The sequence below is a fragment of the Ursus maritimus genome, unplaced genomic scaffold (genome assembly GCF_017311325.1).
Source record: "Ursus maritimus isolate PB19 unplaced genomic scaffold, ASM1731132v1 scaffold_9, whole genome shotgun sequence".
Lineage (NCBI taxonomy): Eukaryota > Metazoa > Chordata > Mammalia > Carnivora > Ursidae > Ursus > Ursus maritimus.
In genome coordinates, this window is record NW_024427107.1 from 22,138,800 (window position 1) to 22,160,437 (window position 21,638).

The 21,638-nt window shown below is 39.1% G+C and overlaps 1 protein-coding gene across 1 annotated transcript in view; it reads right to left on the reverse strand.

Annotated features, from left to right (window-relative positions):
• TRPA1 (transient receptor potential cation channel subfamily A member 1) overlaps window positions 1-21,066 on the reverse strand; it is a 49,694-nt gene extending 28,628 nt beyond the window's left edge. The window contains exons 1-8 of the mRNA XM_040625586.1: window positions 20,956-21,066; window positions 14,704-14,863; window positions 12,102-12,277; window positions 7,576-7,683; window positions 4,343-4,451; window positions 4,016-4,161; window positions 3,473-3,609; window positions 1,156-1,204 (exon numbers count right to left, since the gene is read on the reverse strand). Of these exons, the coding sequence (XP_040481520.1) occupies window positions 1,156-1,204; window positions 3,473-3,609; window positions 4,016-4,161; window positions 4,343-4,451; window positions 7,576-7,683; window positions 12,102-12,277; window positions 14,704-14,863; window positions 20,956-21,066 (996 nt within the window). The remainder of the gene's footprint in view (window positions 1-1,155; window positions 1,205-3,472; window positions 3,610-4,015; window positions 4,162-4,342; window positions 4,452-7,575; window positions 7,684-12,101; window positions 12,278-14,703; window positions 14,864-20,955) is intronic.
• Between the last annotated feature and the right edge of the window lie 572 nt (window positions 21,067-21,638).

The following is a 21,638-nucleotide window of genomic DNA, read 5'->3' on the forward strand; positions in this document are numbered from 1 at the left end:
TTGCATGTGATTAAACACTCACAAGAAGTGGATTTTTTTTTAAAAAATCCACTTCATCTGAAATAAATGAACTTAAATAACTGAACTGAAATGATTCAGATCCTAAAGTAATATTTTAGCCAAATATTTGAGAAAATTTATATTTAAAAATCGTATCTATTTTAAATGACGAAGTCAGTATTTATCATGATGTGTTACAGTTATAATACTTTATAGGACCAGAAACAAGGCTTAAAAAGTCCATGGAAAGAATTCTATCTTTTGGACAAAGTAATAAAAATAGCTTAAATTCTGACTGTGGATATTTCCATTTTGGGGGGACCCAGCAAATACAGAGGACGATAGCACCAGTGTCCCCTTCGAAAATCTCATGTTGGTTAGTGAGGTTCTGCCACAGTTTTCTTGCCAGGTGAAGATACAGCTGCATTTGCAGGAAACCATGCATGACAAAACTACAGCATATAATGAATCTTTCCAGGATTTCTCTATGTAAATATCACAATTTCAATAGTTGCTATTGACAACAAACCCACGATAAATGCTACAAATGGAATTACATTCATTGCTGATATGGTGGGGCTTAAATAAATACATCATATATTCATCTGTGTAAATGACTTGTTAAAATTTAACTAAAAGCCAACTGAGTATACTTCTTAGAATGAAAAAGATTGTGTGCTTTCACTTGTAACAGACTTTGGACAATATTTTTAATTTCTCAGTTTTTCCTTGTTTGAAAGATGGCACTGAGGCCGCTGGGGTAGAAGCTTACAGTGAATGGCAGAGGGAACACGTGCTACCTTCTCCTTCGTGGAAGAGTCAGCAGAGTTGTGAAGCCTGACCCTCTTCTAGGACTGGTTCACAGAACTGTCCTTGCCATGTACCCACCAACCCCCAACAGCAAAAACATGGATCCAGGTATCGAAAGTACATTTCAGTACTTCTGACCAACTTCATGGCAATGACGTCTGGCCAGGATGTATTCAGACACAACATATTCTGTTTGTAAATGTATCAGTCGTCTTTCTATGAACTTTTTTGCTGAGAAGCAACAAATTAAAATTTGGCTTATTTTGAAAACTTATATTATGTAATTATATGATTTTTCAACTGGAAATACTAATAAAATAAAAAAACTGTCCATGAAATAGTTACCACTGAAATTAAGTAGTCTGCTAGTTCATGGTGATCGAATAGTGAGGCTCTATAAAAAGAGAGTGACACACATGTTAAAATACTCATGATATAAATATATAAAATAAAGCTATTATACTGTACTCAAAAAGTCAATTTAAATAACCATTTAACAACATAATAAAATGCTTGGCAATCAATAACCTTTCAAAATTCATAATTTTGTGTAATTCAAAATATAAAACTATAAAAAATTATAATTGTGATTTGGACAATATTTTCAGAGAATAGTTATAATTCATATACATCAAAGATTTTCATCCTCATCTTTAAGCAAAATGATTTTCTCCTTGTAAAATCATCATGAAGCCATGAAGTGAGTAGTAACATCTGTCCTAAGAGCTTAAAACAAAAGAACTCATTATCATCATGATCATGGGAATGAAAACATTTGCATGCAAGGTGCACCTAAAATTCATCTGCAGTGTTCAAAATGCCCTCTTTTTGCCAAAAGTTAAGAAGGCAGCATTAACTTTCATAAGGTTTTGAAGCCAAAGACAAATTTGGGGGAGAACTGAAGACACTTTTGTATTATCTCACAGCTAGTCATAAGGATAATAGTAAGGATAAAAGCAAGTAAAAACTTTCAATCTATATTAAAGCACCTTCGTAACAAATGTTAATACCAATGATTGAAAACTTTGTTTCCTATTGCAAATCTTCTTTGTTCCTATTTAAGATCATCTCAGCTACTCTTAGCCTTTTGTATATAAATTTCAGAATCAGCTTATTTTCACCGCAAATTCACAGTAGGTTGTATTACATTTAAACTACATTAAATACGTTTAGCAACTGTAGGAAATGAATAATAACGTTAAGGCCCCATTTGATTTGTTCTTCTAACCCCCAGTCTAGAGTTTTGCTACTCAAAGTGTGGGTGGCAGACCAGCACTGGCACCACCTGGGAATTCATTAAAAATGCAAATTCTCTGTAGATCTTAACATTGAGGCTGGGAGGGCTTAATGACTTGCCAAATGTTACATAACCAGGTAGGGCTGGCACCCTATTTCCCTTACTCCAAAGCTTACTGTTTCAGTTAGAACAATGTATTGGAATCTTCGCATTATGGTAACAATAAGAATTCTAGCCCAAAGAGCAAACTTCCCTTTGAAGCTCAAAATAAACTCCACATGTCACTGGCTATTTGAAGACATTCCAGGACTGTAGATCAGTATTAGGTTAATCAGAATCGAATTGAATTGGTCCAAGAAATCTACAGCCAATCCAAAGTTGACTATGTCCAACTAGAGCAGTCAGCAGGCTGAGGACACTTATGGGTCTGGTGAATTATCTATTTTTCTAAAATAATTCCTTGTTATGCATACTTGTACATTAAAGCTGTGATCCAAATGGACACATTTTAACTATATCCAGATCATTGGGTTTCTAAATGGGCTAAAATCAGGAAATAGTTTACAGAGTTTTAAAAAGTTCCCGAGACCATCCCAAAGAATCTGATGTAATGTGGGTTAGGAACTGGCACTGGGAGTTTATAAACTACCCCCATGATTCTAATACGCAAGTGTTTGAGAACCTCCAGTCTGGAGGTCAGTCTAGTGTTTTTGTTGTGATTTAATAGGCATTTTCATATCACCAATCTTTTATTCACAAATGCCAATTTGTGAGAGAGAGAGAGGCGGGGACACAGAGAGGGGAGGCTCATCTCAGTTATTTCTTTCACTCACACAGGAAGCATTAACTCCTTGTCCTCCCTTCTCAGTCCACACTGCCTATTTCCTGCCCTAGCACCTAGTAAGCCTACAGTTTCAATGCTTTTTGTCTGTGATGTGGATTTCTGTTAAACTTTTATCTTGTTTGGAGCTTGGCCATTTCCTAAAAACGGTTCTGAAAATATTTATAATCGTGAGTGTGAGCGGGAAGGGGTGGTAAAAGTGGAACACCCAGATGTATCTGCTCCATTATCTCTACTAAAAATGAGGAGAGACACATAAGGAATTGAAACAAATAAGAAAAGGCTTAGAAAAGCATGTACGTTGACTCCTGAGCATATAGAAATTTAATCTTGAGCCAATACCCACTGGCCCAAGAAATGATCCAGAACATGCCACTGGAGATTTTATTCTAAGAAAATCTATTTAACACTCTAATTCCAGAGGAACATAGAGATTCCAGTTGAAACATAGGATCTTTATCTCTGTTCTTTTCTTCTGAACTATAGAATCCCTGCTACTATAAGTACGAACTTTTTCTTGCAGGGTATAATTTAACATATGCAGACTAAAAATGTGTACACACAAAGATAGGTAGGAAACTTGCCTGTGAAGGAGTGTCTCATGATTTCCATCCACTGCGTTGACAATATCATGGCTACCAGAATAGGAGGATATCATCAATTTAACAATCTCAGTGGCTCCCTGGGTGGCAGCAAAATGAAGGGGTGTGCACTTCCCATTCTGTAAAGGGTTTTAATATCAGAATCAATATTTAAGTCCAAATTTAAGGATATAACCTAAATTCAGCTGTGAGTTTTTTCTTCCCAACAAAATCAAGCATTAATATAAGAATCACAGCTAGCGATTTTGCTTCCTTGCAACCTGAGAGCTTCTGACAGCTCTGACAGTACCTCTGCTATCATTAGCAGTATTGTTACCTGTCCTGTATTTGTGTTTGCAAGTGTTCTGGGTAGCTCTCAAGATTCTTTGGCTAGGCTGAAATCTGGGTTATTCTCTTGTTCTGCTTCTACCCGAGCAGCAAAAAAATCATGCCTGCCGCAATCTAAATTAAAGAGCTATAAAGCATTTTGGAAACTAATTTATGACAACCCTAAATAAAAGGAGCATGTAGAACATGAAGAATTACTTCCATCATTTCCAACTGTGCACCATTGTCCAAGCACATTTTAATCATTTCCAAGTCACCACTTTGAACAGCCATGTGCAGGGGGCTGGCTTTCCCACTATTCACAAAGTTGATGTGAGACTGTCTGTTATATCCATGTTCTTCACCTTCAGAGGAAAACAGAATTCAAGAGAACAAACATTAAAAATAAATAAAAGGAATTTAAAAAAAAAAGACATTTAGACTTATATAAAAGCCTGTGTATAAATTCTATTAAATATTTTTCAAATGAATAGCATCCACCAGAATAGGCTTTATAGTATATAATATATGAAAGCCTCTACTCACCATACTTTAATATTATTTCCATGCATTTTTTGGCACCTGAGAACGCAGCCTGGTGAATAGGGAAACATCCCCATTTATTTGATTTACATGGCTCAGCTCCTTTATTTAACTGGAGAAAAAGAAAGAACCAAAAAAAAAAGTCAACTGACACAAGCTAAGCCCCAAATCACAATAAACAAGAATTAAATGCCTCTCCTAGACCATTTCATTATTCTGCGCCTATGTAACTCTACATAGAAAAGCTTCATAAGGTATGAAATCTAGGCAAGAAGATCATTTTGGAAGGAGGCTAGGATTATGAACTGGAGATACTTTATATTTTCCAAAGATGAAGTAACAATGTAGACATAAAAATATCAATTATGATACTCCCACTAAAGTCAACACATTTTTCAATGGCATTAATGCAATGTTTTGCAACATTACCATGACTTCTCCTATACCTATGCTCAATTCCTTATATAAAATGAGGTGATATTTCCCAGATTCTTTTCCTCTCATTTATGTAAAATTAATAAATGGGAAGACCAGCACTCTTGTTAAACTATGAAAATCAGGTATTCTCATTACTGGAAATTCTCTACTAAAAGGATGTTAGGAGAACTGAATCGAAAGTTACCTTGATCTCTGGGTCCATCATTTTCAGCTATCATATTTTATATTGAACTTCAGTTTCAAGTGCCTTTTATTTTCATGAAAGTAAAGAATTTGAAAAAGCAGAAAACTATGAAGAAGCAAATACTACCTATAACCTCACCTTTGAGGGAGAATGTTGGTTTACATTTTAGGAGACAATATTTTTTTTGTCTTATTTCTTTGCAGAAGTAATTATGTGTATACTGTGTGATCATATTGTTCAAAAATTTTTACTTAATGACATTCTTTAAAAATATGAGTTTATTAAGTACATATTCCATTTTTGGATACACAAAACTTTATACAATAAATCCTTACTACTGAACTTCTTTTTTTCCCCAGTTTTCTCACTCTGATATATGTACCACTAGCCTTTATATCAATAATAGCTTTATCTCCTTGGAATGTATTCCAAGAATTGGAATTGGTGAATCAAGAAGTATTCACCCCCACAGTGAGTGAAATTCTTTAATTCATCAAAATTTCTCTAGCCCTGAATATCAAATCAACAAGTTTGCTTCATCCGGGGTGCCTGGGTGGCTCATTCGTTAAACGTCTGCCTTCAGCTCAGGGCGTGATCCCAGGGTCCTGGGATGGAGCCCCACATCGGGCTCCCTGCTCTGCTGGGAGCCTGCTTCTTCCTCTCCCACTCCCCCTGCCTGTGTTCCCTCTCTCACTGCCTGTCTCTCTCTCTGTCCAATAAATAAATAAAATCTTAAAAAAGAAAACAAAAAAAGTTTGTTTCATCCTTCCAATTTAAGAGACCAAAAAAAAAAAAAAAAAGAATCTCATTATTTCAACAGGCTTCTCTTTGATTAGAGAAATTAATTAAACTTCATGTGTCCCTTGCCAATTTTCTATAGTCTTTTCCTCACAGATTTGTAAGAATATCTTAAAGATAAATTTTTATCCATTTTAAGATAAAGAAGTGGATATAATCATATGATTGGTCTGATCAAGTCAACTGATGTGCTATAATCTGATACTGAACTATCTATATATTCCCTGGATAAGGTCAATGTGGTACTGTGTGTTACTCCTTTAATGATGTCAATCAATTTTGCTGGTATTTTTAAGATTTTGCCTCTATTTTACATGAAAAATGGGTCTAAATTTTTCTTTTGAGGAAAACCATAAATTTGGAATTATTACATTTACTTCTTAAAATTAATCTGGATATTTTCACTCTTTTCTTGTGCTATGAGACAGTTACTTGAAATGAAAACTTTTTCCTTGAAAGTTTGAAAGAACTTGTAAAATCTATAAAAGCTTGTAAAATTAGCTGGCTCCAGAGCTTAATAATGCATTTTTAATATTTTTTATGAATCTCCACATAAATTAGAATTAACTTTTAGTTAATTTTTTAATTTCAATTACTTTCAATTATGTATCCATTTAAAAAGGATTTTCTAAATTTTTAGAATAGGATTCCACATACCAATCTTTTATCATCTTAAAATTCCCTATCATACCCAGATAAAGCCCTCTGTGATTTGCACTTTATCTTTTTCTCTTTTATTTAGACTTGCGCCATACCAGCTCTATTTTATCATCTTTTTCAAGGAAACAACTCATCAAGTAATTCCAAAAATCATTAATTTTTATTTTCAACTTTACTATTCCTTTATTACAATTTCTTTTGTTTTATTTGTGGCTCTTTTTCTAAATTCTTGGTTTGAATGTGAAATTCATTTATTTTTATCCTCTTTTTGGTCCAATCATGACAGTTTATAGGAATATGCATTTTTTTCTCCAAAACATCTAATTAACATGTTGGAACTTATTTGTAAATTTAAATATTCAAGGAGATGTTCTAAAATTATTTTTATTTTATTTTCCTACTCTCTGGGATAGTGGAGAGAAAAAAAAAATCGAGTGGCAAAAATATATACCCTAGCCTGAATAACATACAAGTGATTAAGGGATGGTTGAAAGAAAGCTTTTTTCGGGAATTCTAATATGACACTCAGATGGGGACACTATGTAGGGTAGCAGTCATTTTAGATGGGCATCTCCAGAGTTTCAATGGACTGCCCCAGGAAATCCCCCCAGAGAGTGGGCTGGTCCTACTTACAGGGCTGTGGCCAAGGACCTTGATCATTATGTCACACAGGGCTCCCTTTCTGACAATCCATGGTGGCAACTTCTAGTCCTGGGAACATGAATGGCTGTTTCTCTTAGCTTTTATTTCATGAGCCCAACAGTTAAGTTTGCAGTTGACTACATTTATCTCTCCTCGGACTATTCAGAAGCTCAGAGTCAAAAGTATGGTCCACTCTTACTAACATCCAAGCTACTATACTTTGTATTTTGTATCCTGACCAGCAGCTTCATCTTCATTTTTGCTGTCTCTACTTTTTCACCTGGTTCTCTTCACATTTTCTTTAATGTTTTCCTGTGAGTCTTCTGTAAGCAATCTCAGATCGATTTAAGATTTAAGGAGTGTGTACAAAGACGGAAACACACAGAACTATTTTTTTTTCTGACATTTTCTGCATTTTATATTTTGCTAAGAAGAGAAACTGAGAGCTGCTGTAAATAACAATGTGGTCCTAAAGAAAGGAAAGAAAATGGGGGAAAATGGTTAAAATACAAACCAAGATTTGCAGTGCTTCACTGTTATCTTTGGAGCATGCGATTATCACAGCTGTGTTTCCATTTTCTCCTTCCAAATTAATATCTGTACTGCTGTGCTCTGTCAAGACCTACACAAAAGAGAGGAATAACGGTCCAACAGCTTCCAAGTTCTGAAAAGACTATTTGTCTTCCACCAGATTATAAGCTCCTGGATGCTAGGGACCATGTCCTTATTCATCTTCTTTCATCCCTGTCCCACAGAATCTGGCACAAACATTGTACTTAGTTGGTACTACACACGTTTCTCAAAAAGATGAAATAATGGTGATTTCGGGGCACCTGGAAGTGATCGAGTCTTGATTTTGGCTCAGGTCATGATCTCAGGGTCATGAGATCAAGCCCTGAGTCAGGCTCCACAGTGGGCATGGAGCCTACTTAATATTCTCTTTCTCCCTTTCCCTCTGCCCCTCCCCACCCTTCATGCACCCATGCATGTACCCACTCTCGGAAGGAAGGAAGGAAGGAAGGAAGGAAGGAAGGAAGGAAGGAAGGAAGGAAGGAAGGAAGGAAAGAAAGGAAGAAAAGGAAAGGAAGAGAAGGAAGGAAGGAAGGAAGGAAGGTGATTTCTGTATCTCATCAATTAAGGCAATACGGAGTTGTGAAACAAGAAGTAAGAAATGTGGATACTAATAATCAGCTCATTTAATACTTCTCACTTGAATTAAATAAACTATGTTAACTAACAGCTTAAAGAAAATAAATTTGTGGAGGCATTTGGAATGTGTGAGTGTGAAGGAAGAAGGGAGAGGAAGAAGGGAGAGAGAGAAGGATGGTGGGAAGGGAGAAAGGGAGGAGAGAGGGGGAAGGGAAGGGCTGCTTTCTCCCCTCCAGCCATTTTTCCTGTACCTCCATTCTAAGTATTCTGGGAAATGTCAATTAAAAACTCTAATCTCTTCAGCAAAGAGAGTTCATGTAACACTGGTATGGCTTAACTCAATTAATTCAAACTTAGTCTGGAATAGAAACTTTTTCTATGACGTAATAACTTAGCATTCCTGAGGAAATGGTTAAGCAATTTTTCTGATGGAATTTAACTGAAGACCTGTTTCCCATGTACAGAGCAAAATGGAGTCTCTCATGTCAGGCAGGGGCCTGTGTCAAGCAATGATGCAAGCAGTTAAGGTACTGCAGTTAGGAGATCTTGTCAGGACCAGCCGACACCCCGGAACTGAGGCGGCCTGCAGGGCCCCAAGACCGATTAAATCCCTTTAGAAAGGAGAGGATTTGGGCAACAAACTGTCAGACTCTTCAGACGGGACTCCTCTATATCTGACCGTGTAAAACAGGCAGGCCGCAGTAGGCCCTGCCTGACTGATCCGAAGCAGTGAGTGCGGAGAGCAGACCCAGACCAGACCGAGGTCTTATCTCAGCTGCGTGCCCACAGACTGACTTCACGTTTGGGTCATTCGCTTCCTGCACCCTCAATAATTATCTCATATAAATGTTTCTCCCAAGAGAGAATCTTTGAATTGGCCTACTAGAGGCCTTTTCTTTTGTAGCAAGACTATGATAAAACCATAATACATGCTTACAATTAAATTCCTTAAGAAAAATTAAACAAGCTGTTCCCTAAAAACCTTGACTTAAAAAAAAAAATGCAGAGCCCCTTGTTAATAGAATATGCCCTGATATGTCAGCAAATGAATTAGGCTTACTAATTAGCTCTGCCCATAAAACAAAATTAAACTGAGATTTTAGTACATAAGAACATGTAGGAGATTACTGATGGATGAAAGACAATGAGAGCACAAGTTCATTCTGAACGTCAGGCACTTTCACATTCTGTTCTCAACAAACTCCAGATTCCCATGTAAAGTATACCTATCAGGTCTGCAAGAGATTTTTCTTTCTCTCTTTGTCCTCTTAGAATTGGAGATCATAGATTTGTAGCAGTTATTAGGGTGTTACTGCTTGCTACCATAAGCACAGTTTTTCATAAAGCTGTGTAAAATTGTATGTGGCAGAGGTCCCAGAGAGAGCAACTTAACCGTGCCCACTTCAGGTTCTCTCATGACCAGGCAAGTCTGCAAGTTTACAGGTGTGGCCTCCAGACATCCCTTTGATAAAAAATCCAGGCAGCCTCACCGGACAGTCAAACCACTGGATACTTAGGGGGTGAGCCCTCAACTAAGGCTTACAGGCTATTGAGAAACAAGGCCACTCACTAACCCCTAGGCCAACGTGTCCGAGGAAACACTGCTGGTATCTGTACAAGAACTTGAGGGGACATGCAACAGTGTTTTACTTTACAAGCATACAGGCAGTGGTAGAAGGTCTGGGGGAAGTCTGGCCAAGCAGGCAATGGAGAAGCAGCCTACAACCAGCAAAGCCTGGTGGGGTACAGGTGGGACCCATGGGGATAACTGGTTCGGAGAGAGGTTCGGAAATATTTTTAGATGAAGTTATGGCTGAGAAGATCAAGCAAAGGAGAGACAACTAATTTCAATTCTCTTATACCCCTGCTTTTTTTTTTCCTTGTTCTGGTGTTACCAGGAAATTCTTTGTTATACCCCCCCCCCCCATCTAGTTTATAAATCACCTATGAGCTTATTTCTAAAGTTCCTTTTCTATTTTTATGTGATGGCTTTCTGTATTTGTTAGTCTTAAGATTTCGGATTCCTAATTTTAAAAAAGCCCTTCCACTGTTACCTGCCCTAGAATTCCCAAATCACACTTTCAGAGTCAAGGTTAATTAAGCCGATGGGTGTTTGCTTCTGAAAAGGGACTTCAGAGGAAGCACTAGAGTTCCTCAAGGAATTACAGGGCATCTCTGGTTGGAGAGGGGTCCCCACAGTTACCAGTGGCAATGCAAATGGTATAGAACAATGCAGACATTTAAAAAACAAATAGCCTGCTGCCAAAGGCCTTTTCAATAACCTTCTCAGGGCGCTGTCCTGAACGATCTTCTTAAGGGCTGATACTTAAGCTCATCCCTTCTCCTACAGGCGTTAAAATGCCCATTTACTCATTCATTCATTCCTCATTCGTTCATTTGTTCAAGAGCGATAGTGGTGAGGACTGGAGATATTTACATTAGTCAGCACACAGTCCCTCCTTCAAAGATAACCGGCCAGAGCTGGAGAAAACCACATGAACATTTGATTACGATACCATGTGCTAAGTATCAGGATAGAGCTATACACAAGTTACCGTGGGAAAGCAGAAAGCAGGCTCCTCTCACACCTCTATGCCTGACTTCAAGGAACCAAGGACCCAGGGGGCTGAGAAGGCGTCTGGGCTAAAGGGACCATGGAGCTCAAGAATACCCCTAGGACTTCTTTGGTGATTTATGGACAAAGTAGATTTTTGTATGGTGTGATGGACCAGATATTTTTGTCCCTCCAAACCCATGTTGAAATCTTAATCCCCAATGCGATGGTATTGGGAGGTAGGGCCTTCAGAAGGTGATTAATGACAGTAGTGCCCTTATAAAGAAACCCCAGAAAGCTCTCTCACCTCTTCTGCTTTATAAGGACACAGTGAGACAACAGCATTTGTGAAACAGAAAGCAGGCGCCCACCAGACACCAAATCGGCTAGTGCCTTGATCTTGGACTTCCCAGCCTCCAGAACCGTGAAAAATAAATGTTTTTGCTTAAGGCCCACAGTCTATGGTATTTGTTATAGTAACTCGAACTAATTAGGATATGTGGCTTAGCATAATATCCAACTCATTATTTGCAATATAATTACCTCAGGAAAACTTATTATAAGTTCCAAATTGCCTCTCTTAGAAATGAATATGTGGAACACGATCCATTTGTAAATTTCATTACTCTTTAAGTAACCATGTGTGTCTTCTAGTGTGTCTGTGAGACTCTGCAATGCAGTTTAAAAGCCTTGGACTAAACCTTATCCATTTGGCATTCACCAGCTTTTCTTTTATTTGAAAAAACTCACTCTGAAGCCTTGGAAAAAATAAGAAATGCCCCATAAGTATCATCATGTCTTCTGCCAAGACATGCCATCCACCATCGCATGTTGTCCACTCTAACAAAAATAGTAAGTCATAATTATGTTTTCTGTCTTCACTGAGGCATTCATCACTGTCTTCCTTTTTATCATTTAATCAGTCAAGTAAAAAAGTAAAGCATTAACTCACAAACACAAAGACAAGAACAAAATTCCTAATGTTTGCTTTCAACCAGTTATACGACATCAGCCAAATTATTCCATTCTCTCTGTGCCTCAGTTCCCTCAGCTATGAGAGGGATAATAGTAGTCTTAGTACATAGTTCTGTTTCTTTTAATGAGGATTAAAAAGTTGAAACATATAAAACTTTTTAAAAAATGCTGATACATAAGAACTCTTTGATAAAGATTAGACTATCCTCATCAATCATGATCGGTTGGTCAAAAGCAAAACCAGTGTTATAATCACTATCTTTCATTCATCCTGGTAGGCTGGTTGGCCAGTCTGGCCTAGGCAGAGACCACTGGACCTGGTCCTGGCCTGCGCTATAACGGGGAGTAGGCAGCAGCCTTACCTTCATCACCTCGTTGTGCAAGTTCTGCACAGCTAGGTGAAGGGGTGCCATCATGTTGCTGTTTCGGAGGTTTGGGTTAGCTCCTTTGCTAAGAAGAAACTTAACGCTTTCAACCTGGTTTTTTTCTGCGGCCCAGTGCAGAGGGGTATTTCCATAATCATCCGTCACATTCAGCACTAGAAAAATACACCAAAATAAGAGTTAGATTTTGCTTGGACTATATTCAACACCTATTGCATGCCTGTTGACCTCAAAGCTCAGCGCCAAGTGCTGCCAACATAGGCTTCCCTTCCTGATAAAAACATTAAAATACAGCTTCAGTTCTCAGGAAACATCTAATGGACACCTACAGGGGATGTGCTGAAGTACAGCACTGACTTTGTCAAATGAGTTAGAGGTCTGTCTATAGCATACACCAGAAACAGATTTTCCTGTTGCCGTATGTTTTTTATCTGCCATATGAATTTGAGGATAGTTTTAAAATATTGAGCTTATATAAAAGCAGTAACTGTATGCCAGAAACACTACTAAGTTCCATACACCCATTATTGCACTCAACCCTCCAAGAGCGCACAAGGAACCATGACCATTTTTTTCAGAAAGATAAAGAAAGACGAGGCCTAGAGTTTGAAAATCTTGCCAATGTTATACAACCAGTATGTAAGTTCTGTAAACTGCCTTGCTCTTTGAACCTCAATATTATTAAATTCAAATTTGTTAGGAAGGAGTGGGGGAGAGGGAAGGAGGGAAGGGAAAGAAATGTTTTAAATATATACATACTTCACATTGTTTCAGGGAGGAGGATATCATATCTTCAAAGATCTTAGTAGAATGGCCCACAGCAATGGTTCAAAAAATGTTAATGAGAAAAAAGACACACCACTAATAAACCACAAGACTAGAATTAGAGCTTGTGTCCCTAATGCCACACATGGTTTCTTTCCACTTATTTCCACAATGCAGCATATTGTACTATTTACCCTGTTAGCTCAGCATAAGAATATGACCTTTTATACTGCAGTGTCTTATACCTATTCTAAAATAGACATGACTGTCTGCTTTATCACCCATTGTAATTAGCGGCAGAATATTATTATGTCTGAGGAGGAGGGAAGCATCCAGTCATGAATATGATTTGGGGACCACATGCAACCATGCTGCAGCCACACTGCCCATTTTTCTCCTTTTCAATTTTATCTTTCCACTCTCATTCATCCAAGTACCTCATTCTCAGCAACACACCCCCCCCACACTCCCACTTTCTCATACTCATACACATCCTTTGACCATTCTGTCTGATCAAGTCACTCCTTTCAAGCATTGCATTCAGCACCAAACTTAAACAGGGGCCTACAATGATAAATTCCCATTCACTAATTAAATAACTTGAATTTGACTTTTATCTCTATCAGTTTTCAGAAATCATTTTTACAAAGGTCACTGAGGCCCTTTCACACAAGGGTTATTGTGATCTTCCTTCTACTTGAGCTCTTGGGTGCAGTTACCCTTATGCATGTGTCTGATAACTCTTCCCTGGGCTTCTGTACCATCAATCTCTTATCCACCACCCTCTTCACCATCCTCTTGCTGGCTTTTCCTCTGCCACCTGATCCTTAACATTGGTGTGCTACCATTAAGCTACGTTTGCTATCAATCTCATGGTCTCATTTCCATGCACTTCCATAGCTTCAGATGCCTTCTATGAACAATGGCCCTGGGGGGGCAGTTCCCTTCCTTCTAGAGTTCTAGTCTACTAGAACACTAGCTACTAGTCTACTGGATATTTCCAAGTAGATGTCCTCTGGACATTTCAGACTTAGTATGACCAAACCGAATTCATTATTCTTCACACCTCATTCTCACTTTTCTTCTGTTCTTTTTACATGCCTTCTTTTCTGGATAGCTATACTATTAGACGAATCTCCTAAATTAGGAATCTCAAAGTCAGTTCAGCCGTTTGCCGCTTACTCCTCACACTCAATGTCTTATCAAGCACTGTCCATTCTACACACAAAGTAGCTCTTGATTCTTCTCTTTCTCCCTATTGCAATCTCAAACCCTCATGGACTCTCATCTTCTCTTTGCTACTGAAGTAGCCTTTCAATTGGGCTTCCACTTCCAATCCATCTTCCACAATATTGATGGAATCATCTTAAATAACAGAGGTCTTATCACAATATCTCACTGCTTAAATCTGTGGCAATCCCCCTTCCTTATGGGACTACAATTGAGTTTCTCAAACAAGGCTGTGTGTGCACGAAGCTGGATAGGAGAGGATGTTCCATCTTCTTAGAGCCCTGATTTTATCCAACGATATGCAATTTAAGTGCAGAATGACCTCGAAGGAAATAGTAAGGAAGAAGACATAAAATGTATGTAAAGAAAATCTCTGTATGTTGTGCAATGTCCCAGATCCCTGCACCATCTTTTGCAGTACTTCAGTGGAAACTGGCCCAAAGCGAAAACCACACTGCTGAGTGAGATATTCGGGCCCTTTATAAACTGGAACTAATCTGCTCTTCAGAATTACTTCATACCACTCTTCCCAGCAAATCTAACGGGATGATGGACTTTTACAGAACTCATTGTAACATCCTGTGACCTTCAAAAGAGGAGTCATTGATGATCATCTCCATCAGCTCCACTTGACCTTCTTCTGCAGCATGGTGCAAAGGGGATGTGCTCATATCATCATATTTGCTTAATTTCTTTCGTTTCTTCATGAGGTTTTTAAATCTACATGTACTTCCTTCAAGAACCACCTGGAAGTATATAAAAAATTGTTATCTCCAACAAGCATATGTAAAACTTATTAATACAAGTTAATTTTTAAGGGAGGCGGGGCAAAGGGAGAAAGAGAGAGACAGAATCTGCTGAGGGCAGAGCCCAATGTGGGGCTCATTCTCATAACTCTGAGATCATGACCTGAGCCAAAATCAAGAGTCAGACACTTAACCAACTGTGCTGCCCACACACCTCAATACAAGTTGATTGTTAAAAGGTTACTATCATCCAAAACTATTTATCATGCTTATGATAAATATTTTTTTGAAAATCACAAAATGAGTACAGACATGTAGAAGGTACAAGTAAATGCCTGAACATTAATAACTGCAATAATCATCTGCTTTTCTGATCATAAATTTGTATATGCTATAGAAATAAAGGCCTTGAGAAAAGTTTTGTTGAAGTAATCATAAGGGATCTAAGAAATAGTAATTACAGTGAAAATATAAAGAAAATTTTTTAAGATTTTATTTGAGAGAGAGAGAGAGAACAAGCAGGGAGGGCAGGCAGAGAGAGAGGGAGAAGCAGACTCCCCACTGAGCAGGGAGCCTGATGCAGGACTTTACCCCAGGACCCTGAGATCATGACCTGAGCCAAAGGCAGACGCTTAATCTACTGAGCCACCCAGGCACCCAAAAATATAGAGAAATTTTCTTTGTCAGGTGAAAATGTACTTAAATCACAGCATAGGGGCTGGTTAGATAAAAAGATTTTCATGAATTTAAGGATTAAGTCCAGGAATCTAAATTACTTTCCTCTCTTTGACCTTCCTGCTAACAGTCAATTCCCATTCAATGTTTCCTTACATAGCAGAGCTAGAATCATACTGAAGCAGTGCCATGTAACTTACTTGGTCAGTAGTCTAGATGGCTGTCCACTCACCCCCCAGGATTAAGTTATTCCTCCTCTTTTGACTAGTGGGATTCTGCACCAGACCAAGTCAGCTCAACCTCCTCATTGTTCTCTGCACTCTAGAAATGCTAGCATTGTTGTGCACTTACTTAGGACTAGACACAAGGACATTGGGAGGCGACACAATTTGCCCAAAGGCACCCAGTAAATGGCAAAGTCAGAACTCGAACAGGAGATGCATGGAACACATATTTTGGCTGACTGGTCAATGATGGAAAAACCAACATACAAGAGAAACTGAAGCTGAGGTAAAAACCATCATCATAGAGTGAGCTGTGTGACAGACTAAAATATTTTAAACCATAAGACAGACTTTGGAGAGCAAGTTCAGTAAGTTTTTGGCACAGCTGGCTGTTGTCACTGGGCTGTAAAAGTGTGACTCCAAACACATGCTCATTTCCGCTGATGTCAGGGGAGAAGTGAGAGCTTTTTTTGAATACCTTATTTTTCTCAAATACTCTTTTCTTCCTCACGCTTTTTATATTCTTTATTATGACTAGACTGAGGATGATTTACCATAAATGACATTGTGTCTCTTCCTTGTAAAGTTTTGTGGTGACAATGTTGACATTCTGCCGTTGATTCATTCTCACAAAATATGAAAAATTCCCAAACAGAACTTTTTCTAGAAAAATCTCATGGCCTAAACAGAATAAACTCACTAAAAATTAAATAGATCTTTAAAAATAATTTTTATTTGATGCTATTCATGTTACTATAGCAAACAAAATTTAGTAAAAACCTTCATGTGATAAACTTGTTTCTATTATCCTGCCTTGCATTATTTAAATTTTCATAAATATTTTAGATCAAAAGTATATTAGGTTTTTTCAAAAATTAAGTAATCATCTTTTAATATCTACATTAACTGACAAAATAGTTCTCTATTCTAGTTCCCTACCTGAAAATTCTTAGTATCTATTTTATACAAAAAATTAAGAATTTTTAAAATTGGGGCAGCTGGGTAGCTCAGTTGGTTAAACGTCTGCCTTTGGCTCAGGTCATGATCCTGGAGTCCAGGGACTGAGCCCTGCATCGGACTCCCTGCTCAATGGGGCATCTGCTTCTCCCTCTGTCCCTCACCCTGCTCTTGTGCTCTCTCTCACTCTATCTCGAATAAATAAAATCTTTAAAAAGAAAAAAATTTTTCAAAATAATTATATTTAGTAATTATACTTCAATTGACTGACAAGAGTGTTATTCAAACTTGCTTCTAGAATTCCTTATATTTGAAAATGAGTATTTAGGTATTATCAACAAATATGAATGACATGCCTTATTCTATTGCTGACATTTTTATATTGTTTAGATGTGGTATCACTAATAACACACCAGTCCAAAGACACCAGAAATGGCACTGAATTAGGTATTTTGATATTAGATTGCCAAAGGCAAAGCCAAAGCCAAATTGCAGAGTTTGGCCCAGAACTGAGGCTGTAGCCAAACTCTGACATGTCCCTGAATTGCACACAAGTTTTCTACTCCAGAAGCCAGCCTCTTCTTGTACCACGCTGTGCCGTGTTCATGTTGTGCTTAGCTTGAGCTCTACCAGGCTGAACACCTGAAGCAAGTGCACCCTGCTCTCCTTCCTTTCCAATGCACCCTCCTAATGCCCTCCTAAATTCTCCCTCCTCGAGGCTTTCACGAGAGCTACAAGATGCCGTTCTCCAGCCTAGCCTTTCTTTCTGTCTCTCACGACTGCACAGTGAGAGACAAGCCACAGAATGTAAAGTGACATTACAGCATTGACAGGTACTGGAATGTGTACCATGGATTCTCAGGTTTAAAATTTTTTTTTCCACTTTAATTTCTAATATTGGTAGCTTCAACCCCATAAACAAGCATTCTTTGGAATCCTCAATTTTAAGTTTAAAGGGATTCTGTGACAAAAAAAAAAGTTTGAGAAACACTCTCTGGTTCATTCCTCAAAGGCTATGCTGAATGTGTACTACACATTTGGATACTTATTTTGCATGATACTTTATATATGTAAATATATAAGAGGGAGAGAGTGAAGGAAGGAGAGAAATAAGAAAGACCCAGAGCTCTTACAGAGCAGCAGGTGGGGGCTATATGGACTATTATATGCCCTAGAATTTCCCCAGACTACCTTTTTAAAAATCAATAGGAAAAATTAATGGAACCTCATGCTGGTGCTATGGTATTACATAGAATAAAATTATTTCTCAGTGTCCCTCACAGCTTTGCAAATGTGTGACCACATAATACACCTGATTTTTTTTTCTAAAGGTATTTCTTAACACTTGAACCAAAAATGAAACATTTTACAAGACAGTAGCTTTTCATAGAAACCACTGTAAAATAACTACTTCCTGAAAATGCAGAAACCTCCTTCAAACAAATGAGCCAGGTACTTGCTTCAATTCTACCTTTGGCTGTGACTGGTCACATTTGACACGCATGAAATAAAATTCAGTGTTAAAGTATTTAATGTATTTTAATATAGTTAATAAACATGGAGCATATTAGGATTTACTCAAAAACAACAAAAAGGATTCATTCAACAAATGCCAGGTTGAAATAAACAAAACAAAATCCCTTAAAAGTTTGAACTTTGGTTTTTGTTTTGTTATGACAGAATGGTACCGAAGAAATCATTTTTCTATGACAGTCCTTTAAATATGCATGTATCACTTTTCAACTACAAAATTCTATGTAACTACACATAATTTTAGTGAATGAAGAACAATAAGCGTGCAACCATTTCCAAACTTAAACAGATTCAGTAATAAATTAAAAATGAGGTTCTTACAGAAATAAGTTGTTTCTCAATGCCTCTATCAAAGAAAGTATCTAATTACATTTGGAAGTATTTTAGCACTTGAATTTTATGTTCTCCCAGTGAAAATAAAGGGATTACACTGCCCACTCCACAGTGCCAGAGAACAATTTACAGGTCTGTTCAGTGATGTGCTGTAACACAAACCCAATTAACACACTCTTGAGAACAAGTACGAGGTTCAGATGCTCTCGTAAGGTACTGAATTCACAATGACAAAAGAGCATCTAAGTGCTTTATATAAGCTCATCAGACATACTGAACAGTCTGAATTTATACACATGTTAAGTCGGGTTTTGAAGAGACTTCTTAAAGAAAGTTCTGAAAGTAATCCAAGGATGTCATTTAGACATAATTATTATATATCCATTCAATATAGTTCTGTTATTGTCACAGGGTTACTTAAGATTCTTTTAGATTCCAAACTATATGATGAGGTACAGAACATAATAGACTAGATCACTTTTAAACAGCTAATTCCAAGCACTTTAAAACAGAGGTATTAAATACATTTGTTCTAGGTTGCTTTAATGAAATACATACAAGCAGTAATCGGGTAAAAAAGAGGGAAGCTAGGTGAAAGGTTTTAACGAATGAAGGGTCAAATGCTAATGTATTAACTCTGTTGAAAGAAAGTCGTGGAAAAAGGTAAAGGCCTCAGTCAGATGGTTCTTTTCCCACATTTCTCATCTTGTAAGGTTTCTTCCATCCTTTGATTTTGTTAGTATCCCTGAGATGGTGTATCAATGCTGGAGAAAATACTATAAGCCGTATCTTTTTAATCAGGAAACCCCTAGAGTCAAAACTCTCCACAGTATTATAGGTACTGATTTGTAATTAGTCTCACCACTGACATTCCTACAGAATGATCTGGAATTACTGAAGGTAATAAAATACTTAAACCCTTCAAACTACAAGCTCTATTGTAGCTTCTAAAAGCCTTAAATAACGTAAATGACTCTACTTGACTTAGGCAATAAAACTAAATGAAGACAAACAAAAACATGAAGTTTGAGACTCTGTGCGCAGAAATCCTTCAGCAAATATCTCTTGAAAACAAAACCACTTTGGTAAATGAAGTAGTTCTGATGAGATTTTTGAAATGTAAAATTTTCTTCTAGTCCATAATGTTAATTCCAAAGACACTATCCTAGCGCTTGAAGTCAACTCATGATCTCTGTTCTTTGGATTAAGCCAAAAGACCCTAGTTAATATGAAATCAAGGAGGAGAAGAAAAAAGTCAGTGTTTAATCTCGATGCCCAAATAGGTGAAGGCTGGTTTGTCTTCCAGGCTTTTGTGATTCACATGCCTGACTCACACTATTGGCAACAGTGTCAATTTGTGCAACCTATTTAGAGGTCTGGTGATTTCTATCAAAACTAAAGCTGTACATACCTCTTGGTCCTACGAAGACTTTGACATGCATACATATTCACTAATATACTAACAGAGTCAGTCGTATTCACATTCACAAACACAATCACATGTGTGATAGCAAAATAAAACAAAAACAAACACAACCTAAGTGTCCACTCACGCTGAGCTAGTGAGTAAATCATGGTACAGTCATACAAGGGAATACTATTAAGCTGCAAAAAAGAGTAAGGTAAATCCCCAGGTGCTGAATTTTAAAGTACTCTAAAATATAATTTCATAAGCCACGTGTGTGTATTTGTGCAAACGGCCCCTCCCCCCGCGCTCTGGAAAATACCTGAGGCGCTATTAACAGGAGTCCACTTCGGAAATGGATTTGAGGTGGGGGCTGGGAGGTTGGAAAGACGTGACATTTTCACGTTTAAAAAAAGACCCCTCCTCCTGCTGACAATGGGAAGAAAGCCAGGGCGCGGGTTTGCTGAACCCTCAACAGCCTCTGTCCCCTGACCGCGCCCTTTGGAGCTCATGCTGCCTCTGCAGACGCCGGGTGTCCCGGGAGCCGCTCAAACGACCCAAGCCCATTCTAGTCCTCAGCGCCTAGCGAAGACCACGTACCCGACGTCAGAGGGCCTCCCCTTCCACAGCCCTTCCTGACGCCCCACTCCCTGGAGGAGCTCGCCAGTCCCGCCATTCCCGCTACTTTGGGGTAAGTGTCCCCGGACTGCAGGTGCCCGCGCAGGAGTAAGGGCAGGGTGAGCAAACCAGCAAGCGAACAGAAAGGATACAGCAGGGCTGCTGGGGCGCCTCACTAACGCCGCCTATCGCCCCCCGCCCCCATTCTGAGAAGGTCCCCAGTGCCCGGCGTCCTCCCGTCCCAGAGCCGCCGGCTGAGAAACCCCGAACGCAGGAGGGCAGAGTCAAGCACTGCCGCCCCCGCCGGGGCTCCCGACCCCGTCCCGACCGCCCACCAATCGGGGTACCTTAAGCGAGTCCTTGGAGTCGTCCATGTCGTTCTCCACGCCCTGGTAGACTGCGCCCGGGGGCTCCTCCTGCTTCCCCGGGCTTAGCATCTTCCTCATGCTGCGCCTCATCGACCGCACCCCGGCGCCACCTGCGCCAGCTGCTCCCCCTGCGCCAGCTGCTCCCCACGTGCGCGGGCACCTGCGGCGAGGGAGCGCGGAGAGCTGCCGGCAACTCGCTCTCCCCGGGCCGACAGAACTTCTGGAAGGGGTTCCGCGTCCCGGGCTGCTCGCAGCGCGGGAAGCAAGAGGGGCGCGGGGAGGAGGCCGGGACACAGACTTCGGGGCCGCGCTGAGACTGTCCCCCGCTCGCTACTTCAAGCGCAGAGAACGCGGCGACTTGCCTGTCCGGGCTGCGCACCCCCTGAGTCAAGGTGTCAGGTCTGGGTGGATCCAAGGAATCTGGAAACTTTTATAATAAAAACAGTAAGAACCGCCCACCCTCAGGACCGGGGCGGAGGAGGGGGGGAGGAAGGGAGGCGGGGGATGGAGGTGGTTGAGAGTGAGAGAATAACTGAGTAAATTGGGACGATTTTTCCTTTTTAGAATTTTTTTTTTTCCTAAAAGCTTCTGAGGTTGGGTTTCCCATTTCATTTTAGACTCTTTGAGTTGGAAATAAGATTTTTATGAGAACTTCTCTTTCC